Source organism: Melospiza georgiana, chromosome 26 (assembly GCF_028018845.1).
Source record: "Melospiza georgiana isolate bMelGeo1 chromosome 26, bMelGeo1.pri, whole genome shotgun sequence".
Taxonomy (NCBI): domain Eukaryota; kingdom Metazoa; phylum Chordata; class Aves; order Passeriformes; family Passerellidae; genus Melospiza; species Melospiza georgiana.
The window spans coordinates 3,662,108-3,679,211 of NC_080455.1; the positions used below are offsets into that span (position 1 = coordinate 3,662,108).

General features: G+C 46.5%; 1 protein-coding gene across 1 annotated transcript; it reads right to left on the reverse strand.

Moving 5' to 3' along the window:
• Positions 1-827: 827 nt before the first annotated feature.
• LOC131093502 (tyrosine-protein kinase ZAP-70) lies at positions 828-16,669 on the reverse strand. Its single transcript, XM_058040674.1, has 13 exons — positions 16,520-16,669; positions 15,880-16,131; positions 12,412-12,572; positions 11,542-11,680; positions 9,353-9,431; positions 8,893-8,933; positions 7,305-7,353; positions 6,053-6,233; positions 4,663-4,869; positions 3,233-3,425; positions 2,127-2,267; positions 1,744-1,856; positions 828-951 (listed from the first exon to the last, which is right to left on the reverse strand). Exons 1-13 carry the CDS (start codon positions 16,667-16,669, stop codon positions 828-830), a joined length of 1,830 nt encoding a protein of 609 aa, XP_057896657.1.
• Between the last annotated feature and the right edge of the window lie 435 nt (positions 16,670-17,104).

Consider the following 17,104-nt stretch of genomic DNA (forward strand, 5'->3'; position numbering starts at 1 on the left):
TATAGTTTTGGGTTATAAAAAATGTTAAAATAGAAACGATGCTATGTAGGATACTTTTTTTAAAGAAAGGACTCGCATCAAGATGGCAGCCACAGGACACCTGAATCTTTCAGAAAAAGAGAATTTATTGCTGCATTATCAGAAGAAATGAACTTCTTCCCACCTTGAAGGTGCTGTTAGGATTCAGAGGAAGAAGCTGACACTGACCAGACAGAATCCTGTGTTTGAATGGAATTTATGCATCATGTATGAGGTGTATGAATATGCAACAGGCTGTTGTTTTTAAGGGTTAATCCTCTGTTAACTGTGTCGTTTTTCTGGCTCGTGCTGCCCAGAAAAAGGTACCTGGACATCCGTAACTCTTTGTATTTGCTGTCTCATATTGTCCTAATTCAAACTGTCCAAATGATTATTACTCTAAATGTATTACTATTTTTATAACCATTTTATTACTATTAAACTTTTTTAAAATTTTAAAAACAAGTGATTGGCGTTTTTCACAGTGGTTTCCTGGGAAAGCATTGTTTGTTAAAGAATCTGGAAAAATCCAGATTTTCTGAAGCCAACACAGTTCATCCTCAGGGAGCCTGGGAGGCACAAAGCTCTGGGGTCCTGGGGCAGCTTTGGAATTGGGTGGGAAGGAGCTTTGACAGTCTGTGCTGCTGGGTCAGGATGGAGGAGCTGGGGGGCACGGCTGGGTGTCCCCGTCTGTCCCTCCTCATCCTCAGTTCCGCAGCTGCTGAGGAGCGTTTGAGAGATTAAAGCAAAACTTCACAAAGAGCCTTTCCAGGTCCATACAGGGCAGGTGGAGGAGCAGAGGAGGAGTCTCAGGGCAGAGCTGCTTTGGCCCTGTCCCCTGTGTCTGGCCCATTTTCGGGCTTGGCAGCAATGCTGTAGTAGTAGGAGCGGATGGTGTTCTCCACAGCCACAAACCCTGGACGTTCTTCCCATCTGCAAGGGCAAAAAGAGTCATCAGAGAGGACAAAAATGGCCTGATGCACTCAGAGGACACAGAGACCCTTGGGGAGAGCAGCAGCCAGGGCTCAGGAGGCAGCTGAGACCTCTCAGGGACACAGAGGGACAAAGACACAGAGCCTTGGGTGTGATGGTGTTCACAGGGGTCTGAGGATGAGGGAAGAGACGAGGATCTGACTCCATGTTTCAGAAGGCTTGATTTATTATTTTATGATATAGATTACATTAAAACTATACTAAAAGAATAGAAGAAAGGATTTTCATCAGAAGGCTAAGAATAGAATAAGAAGGAATGATAACAAAAGCTTCTGTCTTGGACAGAGTGTCCAAGCCAGCTGACTGTGATTGGCCAATAATTAGAAACAACTCTATGAGACCAATCCCAGATGCACCTGTTGCATTCCACAGCAGCAGATAACCATTGTTTACATTTTGTTCCTGAGGCCTCTCAGCTTCTCAGGAGGAAAAATCCTAAGGAAAGGATTTTTCATTAAAGATGTCTGTGACACCTTGGGATCTTCCAGGATTGGCACAGGCAAATGGAGAGGTCTGATAATAAAAAATTCATTTTGGGCTGGGGAACCATCACAGACAAAGGCAGGAGACACCATTTCTTTGTGTTGTCAGCATGCAAATAGTGTGGTGAAGGTGCCCCTGCCCATGGCAGGGGGTTGGACTGGATGGGCTTTAAGGTCCTTTCCAACCCAAATTTCCAATCCCATTTGGGATTTGGTGGCTCTGGTGGAGCTGGGGTGGTGAAATGCTCACCTGTATGTCCAGCACTGCTGCATCAGGGAGTACATCTCTGCTGGGCACTCCTGGGGACAGTCCATGCGCTTGCCCTGCTCTATGAAGCTGATTACCTCAGGGCCCTTCATTTTCTGGGATGAGAGCAAGGAGAAATTAATGTCTCCCAAGTGAGCAGAAGGATCAAAGAGAAGGAGGATCAAAAAACTCTGCTTTGATTCAAACCCAAATTAACTCCATTTGTTTTCTATTTCTTCTCTCTTAAAACGAGCACAAAGCTGCAGGATCCACCCTCATTTGTGCCTTTCCTAAAGTGGAGTGGGGCTGTGACACCCATGGGTGACAGAGCCAGCTCTGCCTCATCTTGTAGGACCCTTCCTCACCTTTTAGGATTTCTGCCTCACCTTGTAGGGTTTCTGCCCAAAGCTGAAGGCCTCCCACATGGTCACACCGTAGCTCCAGACGTCGCTCTTGCTGGAGAACTTGTGGAAGAGGATGCACTCGGGGGCGTACCACTTCAAGGGCCACTTCCCTGCTGTCCTGGCCTGCAGCAGAGCAAGGAGGGACATTTGCAGCCTGAGATTGCTGGGAGCTGCACCTGGATTCTGCTGGGTGTTTGTGTCAAATCTCACATGGCTGAAAAAATCACCTTAAATGGGAGCTCCAAAGCCCAGTCCAGGCCCTGCTGTCTTGTTGTGCAGGTGCTGAATGCCCAATGTGCCATCCTCCTCCTGCCACCCGCCCCCAGGGCTCAGTTAAGCCATGGAATTATGGAATGGTTTGGGTTGGAGGGGCCCCAAAGCCCATCCAGTGCCATGGCAGGGACACCTTCCACTGTCCCAGGCTGCTCCCAGCCCTGTCCAGCCTGGCCTTGGGCGCTGCCAGGGATCCAGGGGCAGCCACAGCTGCTCTGGGAAATCCATTCCAGGGATGGATTCCACAATTCCTGATTCCCAATCTCCCACCCAGCCCTGCCCTGTGGCAGTGGGAGCCATTCCCTGTGTCCTGTCCCTGCAGGCCTTGTCCCCAGTCCCTCTGCAGCTCTCCTGGAGCCCCTTCAGGCCCTGCAAGGGGCTCTGAGCTCTCCCTGGGGCCTTCTCTTGTCCCAGCCTGGCTCCAGAGCAGAGGGGCTCCAGCCCTGTGACCAATTCAGTGACCTTGGCTGGTCTCATTCCAACTGGTCCTCATCTTTCTTGTGCTGGTGGGCCCAGAGCTGGACATAGAATTCCAGGTGGGGTTTCTCCTTTAGTTGAGCACTGCTGGGAAGATCAGCCCTGGCTCACTCTTCATCACCTTCTCTTCTCTCTGGCTCCTCTCATCCCTCTGGCTGGCTCTGCATCCTGCTTGTCACCAGAGCTCTGCAAAGCCCCTTTTGATGTCACTCCAGTGAAATACAGTCTGATGTGCAGAGGGGTCGGTGAAAAGCCCAGATCCTCCTCAAGTCTCTGGGGGTCTCATCCTCCCAACCAGGAGGGCTCCTGCTCCAGACCCTTTGCTTGCTCATACCCACCTTGTAGTAGCTGTCATCAGCTCCCAGAGCCTTGGAGAGCCCAAAGTCACTGATCTTGGCATAGTGCTGGTTGACCAGCAGGACGTTCCTGGCTGCCAGGTCCCTGTGGACAAAGTTCTTCTCCTCCAGGTACTTCATGCCCATGGACACCTGGTGCATCAGCTCCACGATGTTGCTCGTTGTAATCTCGTCCCTGGGGAGGGTGAAAGGAGATCTCAGTCATAAAGAACCTGCTGTGGTCCCTTCTGACTTTTCCAGCTGTAAGGGAGAATGAGCATGGAGAGCTCTGCTCCAGAAGCATCAGCCCCTGGAGCCTCACATGAAAGATTTCTTTCTGCTCTTTTCAGCTTTCCTGCACCTACAAGGGTGTGGATGTGACAGCCTGGTCAGAGACAGAGAAAGCAAGATAAGCATCCTGGATCTCAAGCAAATTGTGTTCTATTCACCACCTGTATGGCACTGTCTTCTGTTCAGTGGGCAGTTTTCCTTATCTCTTCCACAACTGGGGAGACATCTGCTGATAACAGCCATTGAATGTCACTGCATGACTGATAAGAACTACAGCATCCCACTGGGAGATGTGAGCCCAGAGGGAGGAGCCAAGCATTCCTGCCTGGATATAATCTGGAGATTCTGGAACACCAGCACGGCTTCTGCACTGGATTCCCCAGAGGAACAGCAGCTGCCTCTTCTTCCACTGGAGCTTCAGAGGAAGAGACTGCACCTTTCTACAGGATCCCTGCTCCAGTAGAACCACCCCTGACACTGCAGGAGGGCTGAGCCACAATTCCAATGGGACTGCTGCCAACAGCCTGACCCACAGGGTGTCAGGTTGTGTTCTGACTCTGGCAGTGTTGTTTTAGTTTACTGCATTGTTTATTTTATCTTTTTATTTTCTTCCCTGTTAAAGAACTGTTATTTCCTGCTCCCATATTTTTGCCTGAGAGCCCCTTAATTTAAAATTTATAGCGATTTGGAAAGGTAGGGGGCAGGTGGGGTGTTTTACATTTTCTATTTCAGGGAAGTCTCCTGCCTTGCTTAGTAGACACCTGGCTTTCCAAACCAAGACAATAAGTTTTCCCAGAATCAGCCTGGGAAGCTTTAGGGAACTGGAGATAAACAATGATAGCCAAGTATTAAAAACAACCTGCAGGTGGTGTTTTTCTAATAATCTGTTTTTCTGGTTTTCTCATAAGATTGCTTTTAAATAGGGATCTTGTTAATTAGCCAGTCACGTGAAATGTGTTGATTAAATGACCAATCAGGTCCAACTGTAGTGAACTAAGCTATAAAAGAAGAGAGGATTAAATAAATCAGGCTTTTTGCCATTTTGCCTTCTGATCTGACTCAACAGTGACACATGGGTGGGCTTCTGAAGTAGATTTTGAGAAGAAACACAGAAAATCAGCCACGTTTTATCCAACACTCACTTCTTGGAAGCCAAGAACCTGTTGAGGGGCCCTCCAGAAGCCATCTCCATCACGAGCATCAGCGACTCAGCCTCGCACACCCCAATCATTCTCACAATGTAGGGATTGTCCAGTTGGTGCATGATCTGAGCTTCCTTCATCATCTCATCCTTCACTGTCTTCTCGTTGTTGCTCTTCAGCACCTTGATGGCCACATCAATCTGCTTCCTGCATGGGGAACAGCCATGGTGTCACTGTTGTATTGTCTAAAAAATCCCTTTGCCAGGATTTCTTCTCCTGGGAAGATGAGAAGCCTCAGCTTCTCCTGTGTTTGCTGCTCTGGAATGTGGTCTGGACATTGTTTATCCAAACATGTGAATTGTTTTTACTTAATGGCCAATCACCATCAGCTGTGTTGGACTCTGAGGAGTCAGTCAGAAGCTTTTCATTATCATTCTTGTTAAGCCTTCTGTCTGTGTCCTTATTTTTCTTTAGTATAGTTTTAGTATAGTGTAATATAATATGTAATATAATATGTAATAATAAATCAGCCTTCTGAGAACATGGAGATTTCTCATCTCTCACCTCATCCTGGGGACCTCACAAGCACCACACTGTGGGATGGGCTGAGCACAGCTGGAATTAGGGGTCACAACCAGGAATGGAAATCCCTTTTCCTGGGACACTGATCTCTCAACAGCCTGTTCTGGCAGGGCCCTGCACCATTCTGGTGTTCCAGGATGGATAGAATAGGTCACCTCACCCTTGTGAGTGTAGCCAGAAGTTGCCATCCTTGATCTGGGGATGAGACACCTCCCTTCCCACACTGAGATCTGGGTCATCAGTGCCATTTTTCCAGGAGGAAACTGAGGCACAAGTAGGTAAGGACAATCAGAGACAACCAGCAACAGAGGCAAGGGTGGCACAACTCCTCAGTGTCATTGCTTTGGCCTGACACGGACAGAGGTGGCCTCAGGAATGTGGAGTTGTTCCTCTGAGCCCAGCAAGTCCCTTTGGAAGTGGCAGCTGTGTGCCTGGGAATGTGGAAATTACACACCCAGGGCACTGCAGCTGTCAGTGAAAATCCATGGGAAGCCATGGAATTACAGCATCATATCATAATATCCTGGGATATCTGGCATTGGAAAAGACCTGCAAGACCATCAAGTCCAACCCCTGGCTGAACACCACCATCCCCACTAAACCTCACCACAAAACCTGCTCATCTTCTGAACACTTCCAGTGCTGGTGCCTCAACCATCAGATCCATCACCCCTGACCTTCCAGGTCATTTCTAATCCCCTCTATTGTCACTTTGGGGCCCATCTAGTGACCAAGAAGACAGTTGTGGACACCTCAAGCCCAGCCAGGTCCCTCTCCTCCCCCTTCCTTCTTCAGCACCCTCACTCACTTCCTCATTTTGTAAACTCCCTTCTTGACGCAGCCAAAGTTTCCTGCACCCAGCTCCACCTCATCAATCATCAGGTGGTCCCTCTTCAGGAACAGCTTCTTGTCCTTCAGCTCCTCGGGGTCGCTGTAGGGGCTCTCGTAGACACTGGTGTCCATGGGCAGCAGCCGGGATTTTCCTGCCCCTTCCCAAGAGGAGCACTTGGTTATAAACCTGCCCTTCCCCATTTCCCCATCCCTCTGTCCCTCATGGATTGGGAAGGGTATCTCTGCTCTTTTGGCCAATTCACCTCCACCTCCAGCATTTCTGGTCCCTCCTGGGCATCTCCCTCCCTTTCACAACCCAGGGCCCCTCCCAGTCCTTCTCTTCACAGAGAGCAGCAGGCACAACCTTCCCAGGATTTCTCCTGGGGAAGGCAGTGAGAAAGCTCAGAGAAAGAAGAGAGAAAACAATTCTTATCTCTATTTGCTGCTCCTGTTGTTTGGCACGTGTGGATTGTGTTATAGAGATTGTTTACTCAGAGTGATTTGTTAATTGGTGATGGTTTGGATTGATTGACCAATCAGGTCAAAGCTGTGTCGTCACTGTCTAGTAACGGTCATGGGTTTTTCTTTAGTAAAATATGATATGATATGATATGATATGATATGATATGATATGATATGATATGATATAATATAATATAATATAATATAATATAATATAATATAATATAATATAATATAATATAATATAATATAATATAATATAATATAATATAATATAATATAATATAATATAATATAGCTTAATAATGCAATTGTTCAGCCTTCTGAATCTTGGAGTCATTGCACATTATTCCTCTGGCTGGGTGTCATCCTGCATCAATACAGTCCTAGTGTACTGCAAGAGGTGGGATGAGGATAGGGGTCTGAGCACTCCCACTCCACATATCTGCCCTTTACCCCACTGAAATTCAGCTGAATCCACTGAAAAATGTTAATTTTAGTGAAAAAGTAAATTTTAGTGAAAAAATGCCAATTTTAGTGAAAAACGGGGCTACGACAGGGCTTCACTTGTGGCTAAGGCAAAGAATGGGGTAAGGCTTGATTTCCTGGGAGCCCAGTATGGGTGCAGGGCCCTGAAATGTCTGGGGTGCTCCTGGATGCTTTTGTAAGAAAGGGGCTTTGTAGCAGGGCTCCAGGGAACCCCTGGGCTCCTGGGACATTCCCTGTCCTGTCCCCTAAGAGGAGGAAAGGGCTCTGGAGGTGCTCACCAACAGGGTCTGGGGTGTATCCATCTGCATTGAGAGGGCCCAGGTTTCTCTGGAAAAGAAATGAGGAGAAAGTGGATAAAGGAGAAATTGCTTCAGTTGCAAATGGAAGGGAAAGGGACAGGGAAAGTGCACCCCAACACAGCCCCAGCTGGTGATCCCTCTGAAAGGTGAGACTGGAGTGGTCTGGAGGCAACATTGCTGAGTATAAATTAATTTTTTCTGTATAAATAAATAGAGGGGACATCACTCAGCCTAACAATTCCTTGAGCTGGAAGGGACCCTCAGGGATGATCAGTGCAGCCCCTGTCCCTGCCCAGGCATCCCAACACCCCCACCCTGAGCAGCCCTGGGAGCTCCTGCAGCTCTGGCAGCCTTGGCACCATTCCCTGGGCAGCCTGGGCAGTGCCCAGCAGCCTCGGGGGGCAGAACCTTGCCCTGAGCTCCATGCCAAGGCCTGGCACAGCTGCAGCCCTTGCTGGGCTCCTGTCCCTGTGCCAGAGCAGAGCTCAGCCCCTGCCCCTGTGCCTGCCCTGGGGAGGAGCTGCAGCCCCCGAGGAGCCTCCCCTCAGTCTCCTGGGCTGCAGCTGAACGAGCCAAGTGCCCTCAGCTGCTCCTCAGCCCTTCCCCAGCTCCGTGTCCCTCCTCTGGGCACTCTCCAACAGCTCTGGGTCCTTCTGATCTCGTGGTGCCCAGAGTGCCCCCAGCACTGGAGCTGAGGCTGCCCCAGGGCAGAGCAGAGTGGGACAATCCCTCCCTGGGCCTGGTGCCCCCAGCACAGGGTGGCCCTTGGGGCTGCCAGGACCCAGCAGTGACTCAGATCCAACTTGCACTGACCAGGACCCCCAGGGCCCTTTCTGCAGTGCTCTGAGATGAGCCAGATCTGCTGAGATGCCTGGAACAGTTGCTGTGCACATCCCAAGGGATGCTCCTGCCTTAGATGAGCTCAGCTTGGGCACCTTGGTCTGGTTCTCTGCATGTCTGCTGATTTCCAGGGCATCTGGGTCCTGTTTGGCTTTGGGATTTGCTGCTGAATTTCTTTTTTCCTCATCCCCTTCCCCAGCTCCATGTCCCTCCTTTGGGCACTCTCCAACACCCGGGCAGTGCCCACCACCCTGGGGGCCACTGTGGGTGAGGTGATGGGTGAGCCCCCAGGCCTCACTCAGCCCCCCAGGATCCCCAAACCCGCTGCTTTCAGCCCAGCCCAGCACTCAGGGGCTGAGCAGGGACATTCCCCAGGGCAGGGTGAGCACAAAGCCCTGGCTGGGGGCCAGTGGGAGCAGCAGGGCTGAGCATTCCCAGAATCCCAGCAATGGAGGGGTCCCCAAGGACAGCCCCACATGTGGCAATGAGCTCTGGATGAATGGAAACCCTTCTCAGCTCCACCAAGGGCTGTGCCCAGCTATTCCCCACCCCCATCCAAGCTGGAAAGGGAACAACATCCCAGCTGGGCTTAATAAAGTCCAGTGCAGTTGCTGAGCTTTCAGACAAAAGCAGGGTTTGTAGAGCAGGGTTTGATCAGCCAGGCTTGAAATGCAGCAATATTAAAACCACTGAGCTCCCAATGAGACAAAGGCTCCCCCAAACTCACGCTCACGGAGGGGTGGGTGGGTGGAACTGGTGCTGCAGAGGCTGCAAAACAAGAGAGAGGGTTTGTTATCAGGAATTTCTTATCAGCAGTTTATTATAAGGAGTTTGCTCCAAGCAGGGCCAGAGCATCGGTCCTTGAAGGACCCTGTGGGTCTGATCCCATCCCCTCCAACCCCCAAAGGAAAACTTCCCCAGCTTTAGCCTAAAAAGGAGAGGAAATGGCTCTGGATGTGGCTGTTATTCCCAAATTTTGTCAGGGAAAGTGGCACCACTGAAGCACCCCATGGGCAGGGACTTGCTGAGCTGTACCCCAGGATGGGACAGGCTCTCAAGTGACATTTGTGACACGTGGAGCCAAAGTGGCCCCGGGAAGGAAGGGAAATTTGGGATGACACTGCTCCAGCTGGCACCAGGTGGTGGCAAACCAAGGCCAGGGGTGGCACTGGGAGGTGTCAGCTCACCAGGCATGTTGGGGTTGGGGCAGGCTTCCCTCAGGTAGAAAATCAGCCCGTCTGGTTTGAGCTTTAAGTACTCCACCAACTGGGAAAGAGATGGGAGGAAAAAGAGATTATTGTGAGGAGAAAAAAATCAATATATAATATATAATATATAATATATAATATATAATATATAATATGTCATAGATTATATATAATATATACTAATTTGTATATAGTATATATTAATGTTGTAATATATAAGTATATATTTATATATTGTATATGATATTTACTTATATATTATAATATTAATATAATTGAATAATATTAATATAACTATATAGAATTTAATATAATTTAATTATATAGATTATATATAATATAGATGATATCCTTATATTATGCATTTTATATATTATTATATATAAGTATAATATCATTATATTATTATATAATAATATAATAATATATAGTGTATATATAATTTTATATTGACAATATATTTAATTATATGTATTATTATCTATATTATACATTATATATTATATTGTATATCTATTATTAGTATTAGTATTAGTATTAGTATTAGTATTAGCTTTTGTGGCTTAGAGCATTGAATCCTTTCAGATTTATGGCAAGCAGGCACCAGTCTGTTTCTCTCTTCTCTGTGTGCACTTAGGGATGTCCCAGGGTGTGATTGCATCCCTGGACTGTATCTGCCAGAGCTGGGAAGAGCTTGGGGAATTTAATAAGGCCCAAAGAAAGACAAAATCTGCAGTCTGAGCAGGGCATGTGGGGTGCAGTGCCATTGTTGTGCCAGCCAGGAAGGGGTTGAGGCCCTGATGTGTGGGATAAATCCTAAGAGAAAGCAGATGCTTTTTCCCAGAGGACCTTCAGGGTTTGTTGCAGGGATCCCAGGGAGTTTTTGATGGCAGCACCTCTGGATCCAGCACAGAGGGGACATCACCCACCCTGGGGACAACCAGGCCAGCCCAGGGACACCAGGCTTTCCCTTCCCCTCCTGCCTGGCTCAGATTTCAGCTGCAATCGAGAGCCTGGCACGGCTCTGTCGCCGTAAAAATGGCCCACAATCTTTGTTTTCAATAAAATTCCATGTGAAAACAGCCCTGGGAATCCAGAAAATTCAGCAAAATGGGGTTGTTGTCCCTCAGACAGCCCTAGCCAGGAGAAAACTCTGGCATCCACTCCCTGCATAATTTCGGTTAATGGTTTAACTCTTAAATGACTTGTTTTAATTATTTAATCCCAACCAATATATGTATAATTATAAATATTGTGTTATTCTTCAATTACTCCCAGCCAGCATGGAACAAGGTTGTCATGAGCTACTTTTGCAGGAGCACAGCTGGGGAAAATTACTGGAATTTTAAGTTTTGATAAACTAACTCTGATATACCCCAGCGAACAAAGCCAGGAAGAGGAAGATGGATTGAGGTTGGACATCTGGAATGCAGAATTTATGGATCACAAGGAGACTTTGGAGAAACCAGAAGAAAAAAAGAAGAGACTAAAAAAGATTCAGTTTAAGCATTGGAGAGTCCCTGCTAAGGAAAAAAAAATAGAAAAAAATCTTTTTTAGTTTTAAAAAATTAAAAATATGGTCTAATTAGCAGAAAAGAGAAATTAATAACCAAGAGAGGATAAAATACTAATTAATGAAAGAGAATTAGCATGGAATCATGGAATATTCTGAGTTGGAAGGGACCCCTGAAGATCAGTGGTGGTGATTACTAAGTGGTGGGGATCAAACCACAACTTTGGTGTTATGATGTCATTTAGAAACAATGAATATTAATTTATTTTTCTTTATAAATAAGTATAAAAAATAAAATCCTTTTATAGAAATATATTTTCTATAATATATATTTATAAATATATATTATATTTATAAATATATAATATATTTATAAATATATAATATATTTATATAATTTATATATAACTTGATATTTAATTTTATATAATTTTATATAAATATTAAAGTCCAATCAAGTAACAAAGTTTTGGATCAGGGTCTGGGTGGAGGCCAGAATTTTGTCAGCCATGCACACAACCCCTGGCCAGGAATAAAATAATTCCTGACTCACTGACACTAAAAAATTATGCTAGAGGGGTTTATTTATCCTGAAGATTTTGAGGGACTTGCTAATGCTTCAAAGCAAGGAAAGGGTGCCTCAATTTCTTGCTACCTGCCAGAGTGTGTCAAATTTGGTGCCCTCAGGAATGGAGTATTTGCCAGATTTATCGTGGTCCACCCGGTAGTGATACACGGTCTTGCCATAGACGAGGGACAGGGCATAGGCACGGTTCTCCTTCTTCTCTCTCAGCCTGGCAGGGATGAAAATGATTCATAAATTATTAAAGGCAGCTCTTGGTTTTACTCTGAGGATTGTCAGTGCCAGTGGTGAGTGGGCACGTATATGTGGAGAGGTGTCCCTGCATCCTTGTGTAAAACTATATGTATTATATTTAAAAGTATATATAATATATAACATATAACATATAACATATAACATATAACATATAACATATAACATATAACATATAATATATAATATATAATATATAATTTATAACATATAATATATAACATATAATATATAATATATAACATATAACATATTATATATTATATATTATATAATATATAATATATATTATATATTTTACATATTATATATTATGTATTTATTTAATATATTATAATATATAATATATAATATCATTCTATATCAAAATTGTGCCCTATATTTAAATTTATATATTATATATTATATATTATATATTATATATTATATATTATATATTATATATTATATATTATATATTATATATTATATATTATATATTATATATTATATGTTATATATTATATATTATATATTATTATATGCTATAAAGTTATATACTATTATATATTATAAAATTATGCATATAATGTATACAATTATATATATTCCAGTACCAAATAAAATGCAAGAGGCTGTCTGGAGCTATTTTTAAGGGCAGTGGGGTGGGAAATGGTCAGAAATCCAAGGATGCCAGCATTGCATACTCACAGGAATTTCCCATCAGGCTGTGCCCCTGAGTAGAGCCTCCGTTCCGCCTCTTCCCTGCTGATGTTGCCGTGGTACCAGGGCATCCTCTCGTGGGCTGTGGTGGCCACCAGCTTCTCCACCTGGGGAGCCTGGCTGATGATGGCCTGTTCCAGGGCATCCCCCTGGAAAAGAGCAGGAAAAGAGACCTCCTGCCATCCTGCTGCTCTGCCGATGGCTTCAGCACAGCTCACTGGGGGCACATGACACAGGAAACTTGGAAGGTCTCGTGATCAACTGAGACCCAACAGCCGCTGAATTATTTTCTGCTGCAGAGCAGAATTCCTGCTCAGGGCAAGGTTCTTCCCCCCAAGGGTGCTGGGCACTGCCCAGGATCCCCAGGAAATGGTGCCAAGGCTGCCAGAGCTCCAAGAGAGTTTGGACACAGACTCACACAATTCACAGAGTCACAGAATTCACAGAATTTCAGAATCACTGGGTTGGAAGAGACCTCCAAGATCATCGAGTCCAACCCAGCCCCAACCCCTCAACTGAACCCTGGCACCCAGTGCCACATCCAGGCTTTGTTAAACACACCCAGGGATGGGGACTGCACCACCTCCCCGGGCAGCCATTACAGAACTTTATCACCCTTTGCATGAAAAACTGAAAGAATGATCAATTTTTCCTAATACCCAACCTAATATCCTAATTAGGTTTTTCCTACTGTCCTACCTATAGGATAGGATCTCACCAACTTCCTAATATGCAACCTATATTTTTTTCCTGATATCCAACCTGTATTTCCCTTGGCACAGCTTGAGGCTGTGTGCTCTGGTTCTGTCAGTGCTGCTGCAGACAGAGCCCAGCCCCAGCTGAGCACAGGCACCTTTCAGGAGCTGTGAGAGCGATGGGGGCACCCCTGAGTCTCCTTTTCTCCAGGCTGAGCACCCCCAGCTCCCTCAGCTGTTCCTCACAGGGTTTGTGCTCCCAGCCCCTCACTGACAGAGCTCCCAGGGGTGCCCAGGGTGGGGTTTGGGGGGGCTGTGCAGGGACAGGGGCTGCACTGGATGATCTTTTAGGTCTCTTCCAGCTCAGGATATTCCATCTCTCCATGATTTTCTTGACAGCGCAACCTTTCTGGTGCCCCTGCCCACCACCCACAGGCACCAGGACTTGGCAGGGTCGGCGCAGTCTGGCAATCACAGGGAAGGACCCTGAGCTCCTTTCCCCAGGCTCACACCGCTGTCAAATCGTTCCTGTCCCTTTGCCAGGAGGTGGCGATGTCCTTTGTGCTATCTGCAGGTGGCCACCCATCTGCTCTGGGGGAAACCCTACAGAATCCCCTGTTCGGGGAGAGAATTCTGCTACAAAATACCTCATTTTAGCACAGAACACCTCAATTGGCTGTGGAAACCCTAGAGAACACCTCGTTCACCCTATAAAATGCCTCATTCTGTCAAACACATTTGGTGTAAATAGGCCGAATTCAGGAAGCTTCTGTACAAAGGCTCCATAAGGGCACTGCCTGAGCCATATTTCTCCAAGGACTCAAAAGTCAGAAAAAATAAAATCCCAGAGTGATTTAGGTTGGAAAAGACCTCCAGAGTCAGCAAGGCCAAGCTGTGCCCCATCCCCAGTTTGTCCCCAGCCCAGAGCACTGTGTGCCACCTCCAGGCCTTCCTTGGACACCTCCAGGGATGGGGACTCCAAACCTCCCTGGGCAGCCCTTTCCAAGGAAACAACAAAATGACCCCTGGAAATATCTGAGGAGCCAAGGTAGCAGCAGGCAGAAAGAAATGAGGTCCATGGCTGCCAGTTGGACCATTTTGAGTTTTGATTTATATATTTTGATTTATATGATTTTTTATATTGTAGATATTCCAGTCTGCAATAAAATGCAGGAACCTGTTTGTGGATATTTTTAAATTTAAATAATTCACAGACCTGATCCAGCATCCTTTGCCTGGTCTCATGGGTAAAACCTTCACTGGCAAAAAAAAAAAACCATCCAGAGATGCAAAAATTCCACTCCAAAGAGTGAAAATTACCAGAGCAAAGTCTAAATCTGCTAATCTGCTTTCATTTCATCTTCAGCACAATGTTTGGAGGCATGGGCACCTCACATGTGGAGAGATGTTCCCAGAAATCACAGAATATTCTGAGTTGGAAGGGAACCACAAGGATCATCAAGTCCAGTTATTCAGTAAATGGCCCCATATGGGGATGGAACCCAAAGCCTTGGCATTGTTACCACCTGCTCTAACCAACTGAGCCAATCCCAGCATTGGGATGGAGAATCTGCTGCCAGCAGTGCCAGGGACACATCCATGGCATGGAGCTCATGTCTTTATGTGCCCCTGGAGCTCTGTGGTTGGGGTTTGAGATGGGTTTGTTTAGATCTCGGATGGTTTGTTGGGGTTTGGGATGGGTTTGTTTAGTTCTGGGATGAGTCATTGGGTCTTGGGATGAGTTGGTTTAGTTCTGGGATGGGTTTGTTGGGGTTTTGGAGTGGTTTCTTTAGATTTGGGATGGGTTTCTTGGGGTTTGGGATGGGTTTCTTGGGGTTTGGGATACAATGTTGGCTTTTGGGATAGGTTGTTGGCTTCTGGGATCAGAGCTTGGGTTTAAGGCAGGGAGCATCCCATGGGATGCAGAGGAGAAGACCTGCAAAGTCAGTTCCAGCTGTTCCAAGTCTGAAAGCTTGGGAAGATGTTTAGACCAGTGTGTGGAGAAGAAACTGAGATAGAGCAGGATTCAGACCCCTCACAGTGCCAGCATCCTCCAAGGAGAGCAACTTTACTCTGCTGTGCTGCAAATGGACATGACAGCACCACAGCAATCACAGCTTCCCACCCTGTTGGAGCCCTGGCTGCTGAGAATTTCAGACTTTCTGTGCTGCCAGGCACTGACCCCCAAGAGAACACTGCATTGACCTGAGGCTGTGGAGAAGCTTCCAAAATGGAATGATAGAACTGGGATTGTGGGTGTGCAGTTTGAATAGAAGTGTGTAATAGCACGTGGTAAAAAACACAGATTTTAAGGGTTTAAAATACAGTAATATATATAAAGCAAGATGGAGGTTTTGGGGTGGAGCCTGGTCCTTCACCTTCTTCTCCATGGGTTTGGGTGGCTTTGTGTAATTGGATAAAAAGTCCACATCATGAGCCATGGGTGGTTGGGTATTGGGTTAAAAGTAAAAATAATTTACGTGTCATTTCTTAACTGGACAGTTTATCCTTAAAAGGACTTGTAGAGAGAGAGATGGTGCTCCATTTTTTAGCTTGTTAGAGTGAAATGCTGCAGAACTCAGGGTTTGTGGGACTGTAACAGAGATAAGAACTGATAAACATCTGAGTGCCAACCTGAAACACCGCAATTAATCCTGACCCTGGCAAAAAATAAGAGAAGCAAAAAAAAAGACAAGCAAAAAAAGAAAAAGCAAAAAAAAAAAAGAATCCACACTATCCCACACTTTGAAAGCCCCAGTACCTCCAGTTTCCAGGTCTGCCGCACATATTCCCGCACCATGTTGTCCCTCATGCTGTCGAAGACACCGGGCTGGGGCTCCACGCCGCTGGGGCGGTTGCAGGGCTTGCGCAGGGGGCAGCAGAGCCCGTCAGCGTCCTTGGAGTAGAACTCGCAGAGCTCCTCGGGGCCGCAGTGCGCCTTGCCCCCCAGGATGGCGTAGGTGCCGTTGAGCTGGCGCTCGATGGGGTAGTGGTAGAACTGCAGGTCGCACACCTGTCACAGACATCTTTTATGGAAAAGCCTTTCCTCAGGATTTTTCCTCCCGAGAAGCTCAGAGGCCTCAGGAACAAAATGTAAACGATGATTATCTGTTGCTGAATGCAACCGGCGGGTCTTTGATTGGCCCATGTTGGATGTTTGTAATTAATGGCCTACCACAGCCCAGCTGGCTCAGACAGAGAGCCGAGCCACAAACCTTTGTTATCACTCTTTCCTATTCTACTCTTAGCTAGTCTTCTGATGAAATCCTGTCTTCTATCCTTTTAGTATAGCTTTAATGTAATATATATCATAAAATAACAAATCAAGCCTTCTGAAACACGCAGTCAGATCCTCGTCTCTTCCCTCATCCAAGAACCCCTGTGAACACCGTCACACGTACCATGGAGAGCACGTAGCCGCCCAGGCTGCGCAGGCACTGCCGCAGCAGGAACAGCCCGTCCGCCATCCCGCCCAGCTTCAGGTGCTCCTCGGCCTCCGAGCGCGCGATGCTGCCATAGTAGAAGGGCAGGTGGGCGGCGGCGTCCGGCATCTCCCCCTCCGCTCGATGGATCACGCGCTGAGGAGGCTGGTGGGCCAACAGGGAGGAAGGTGACGGTGCTCCCCTGGAAGGAAAAGCATTCAAGTTACAACAAAATGTTGGGGAAGATGAAACAGGAAAGCCTTATAAATATGATTGCCTGGCAAAAGATTTTGAGAATATAGAAAGCGTAAGCGAGATTGAAATGAAAGCAAGCTTTGAGATACCTCAGTTACGGAACAATGGGAAAACAATGGTGTGGCTGACTGAAGGTAATCCCCTTTTGATGGAACAACACCCTCTGCTTGCAGGCAGCTCCAAGGGTCCAAGCAGACCCTACTTGGACCTGTCTGCAAGGTCCAAGTACTACCTTGGCAGAAGGGGTGCAAAGAGGAGTTTTTAGGGTTTAAAATGTAACACAGTATGGTAATGTAATGATTCTTACAG

Excerpts from the sequence above, each read along its gene's own strand:
- LOC131093502 (XM_058040674.1), bottom strand. The coding sequence starts at position 16,669 with ATGCCGGACGCCGCCGCCCACCTGCCCTTCTACTATGGCAGCATCGCG. Across the intron at positions 4,870-6,052 it reads GGAGTTTACAAAATGAGGAA|GAAGCAGATTGATGTGGCCA; the intron begins GTGAGTGAGGGT and ends TTCCCCATGCAG. Across the intron at positions 3,426-4,662 it reads AGGTTCTTGGCTTCCAAGAA|GGACGAGATTACAACGAGCA; the intron begins GTGAGTGTTGGA and ends CACCCTCCCCAG.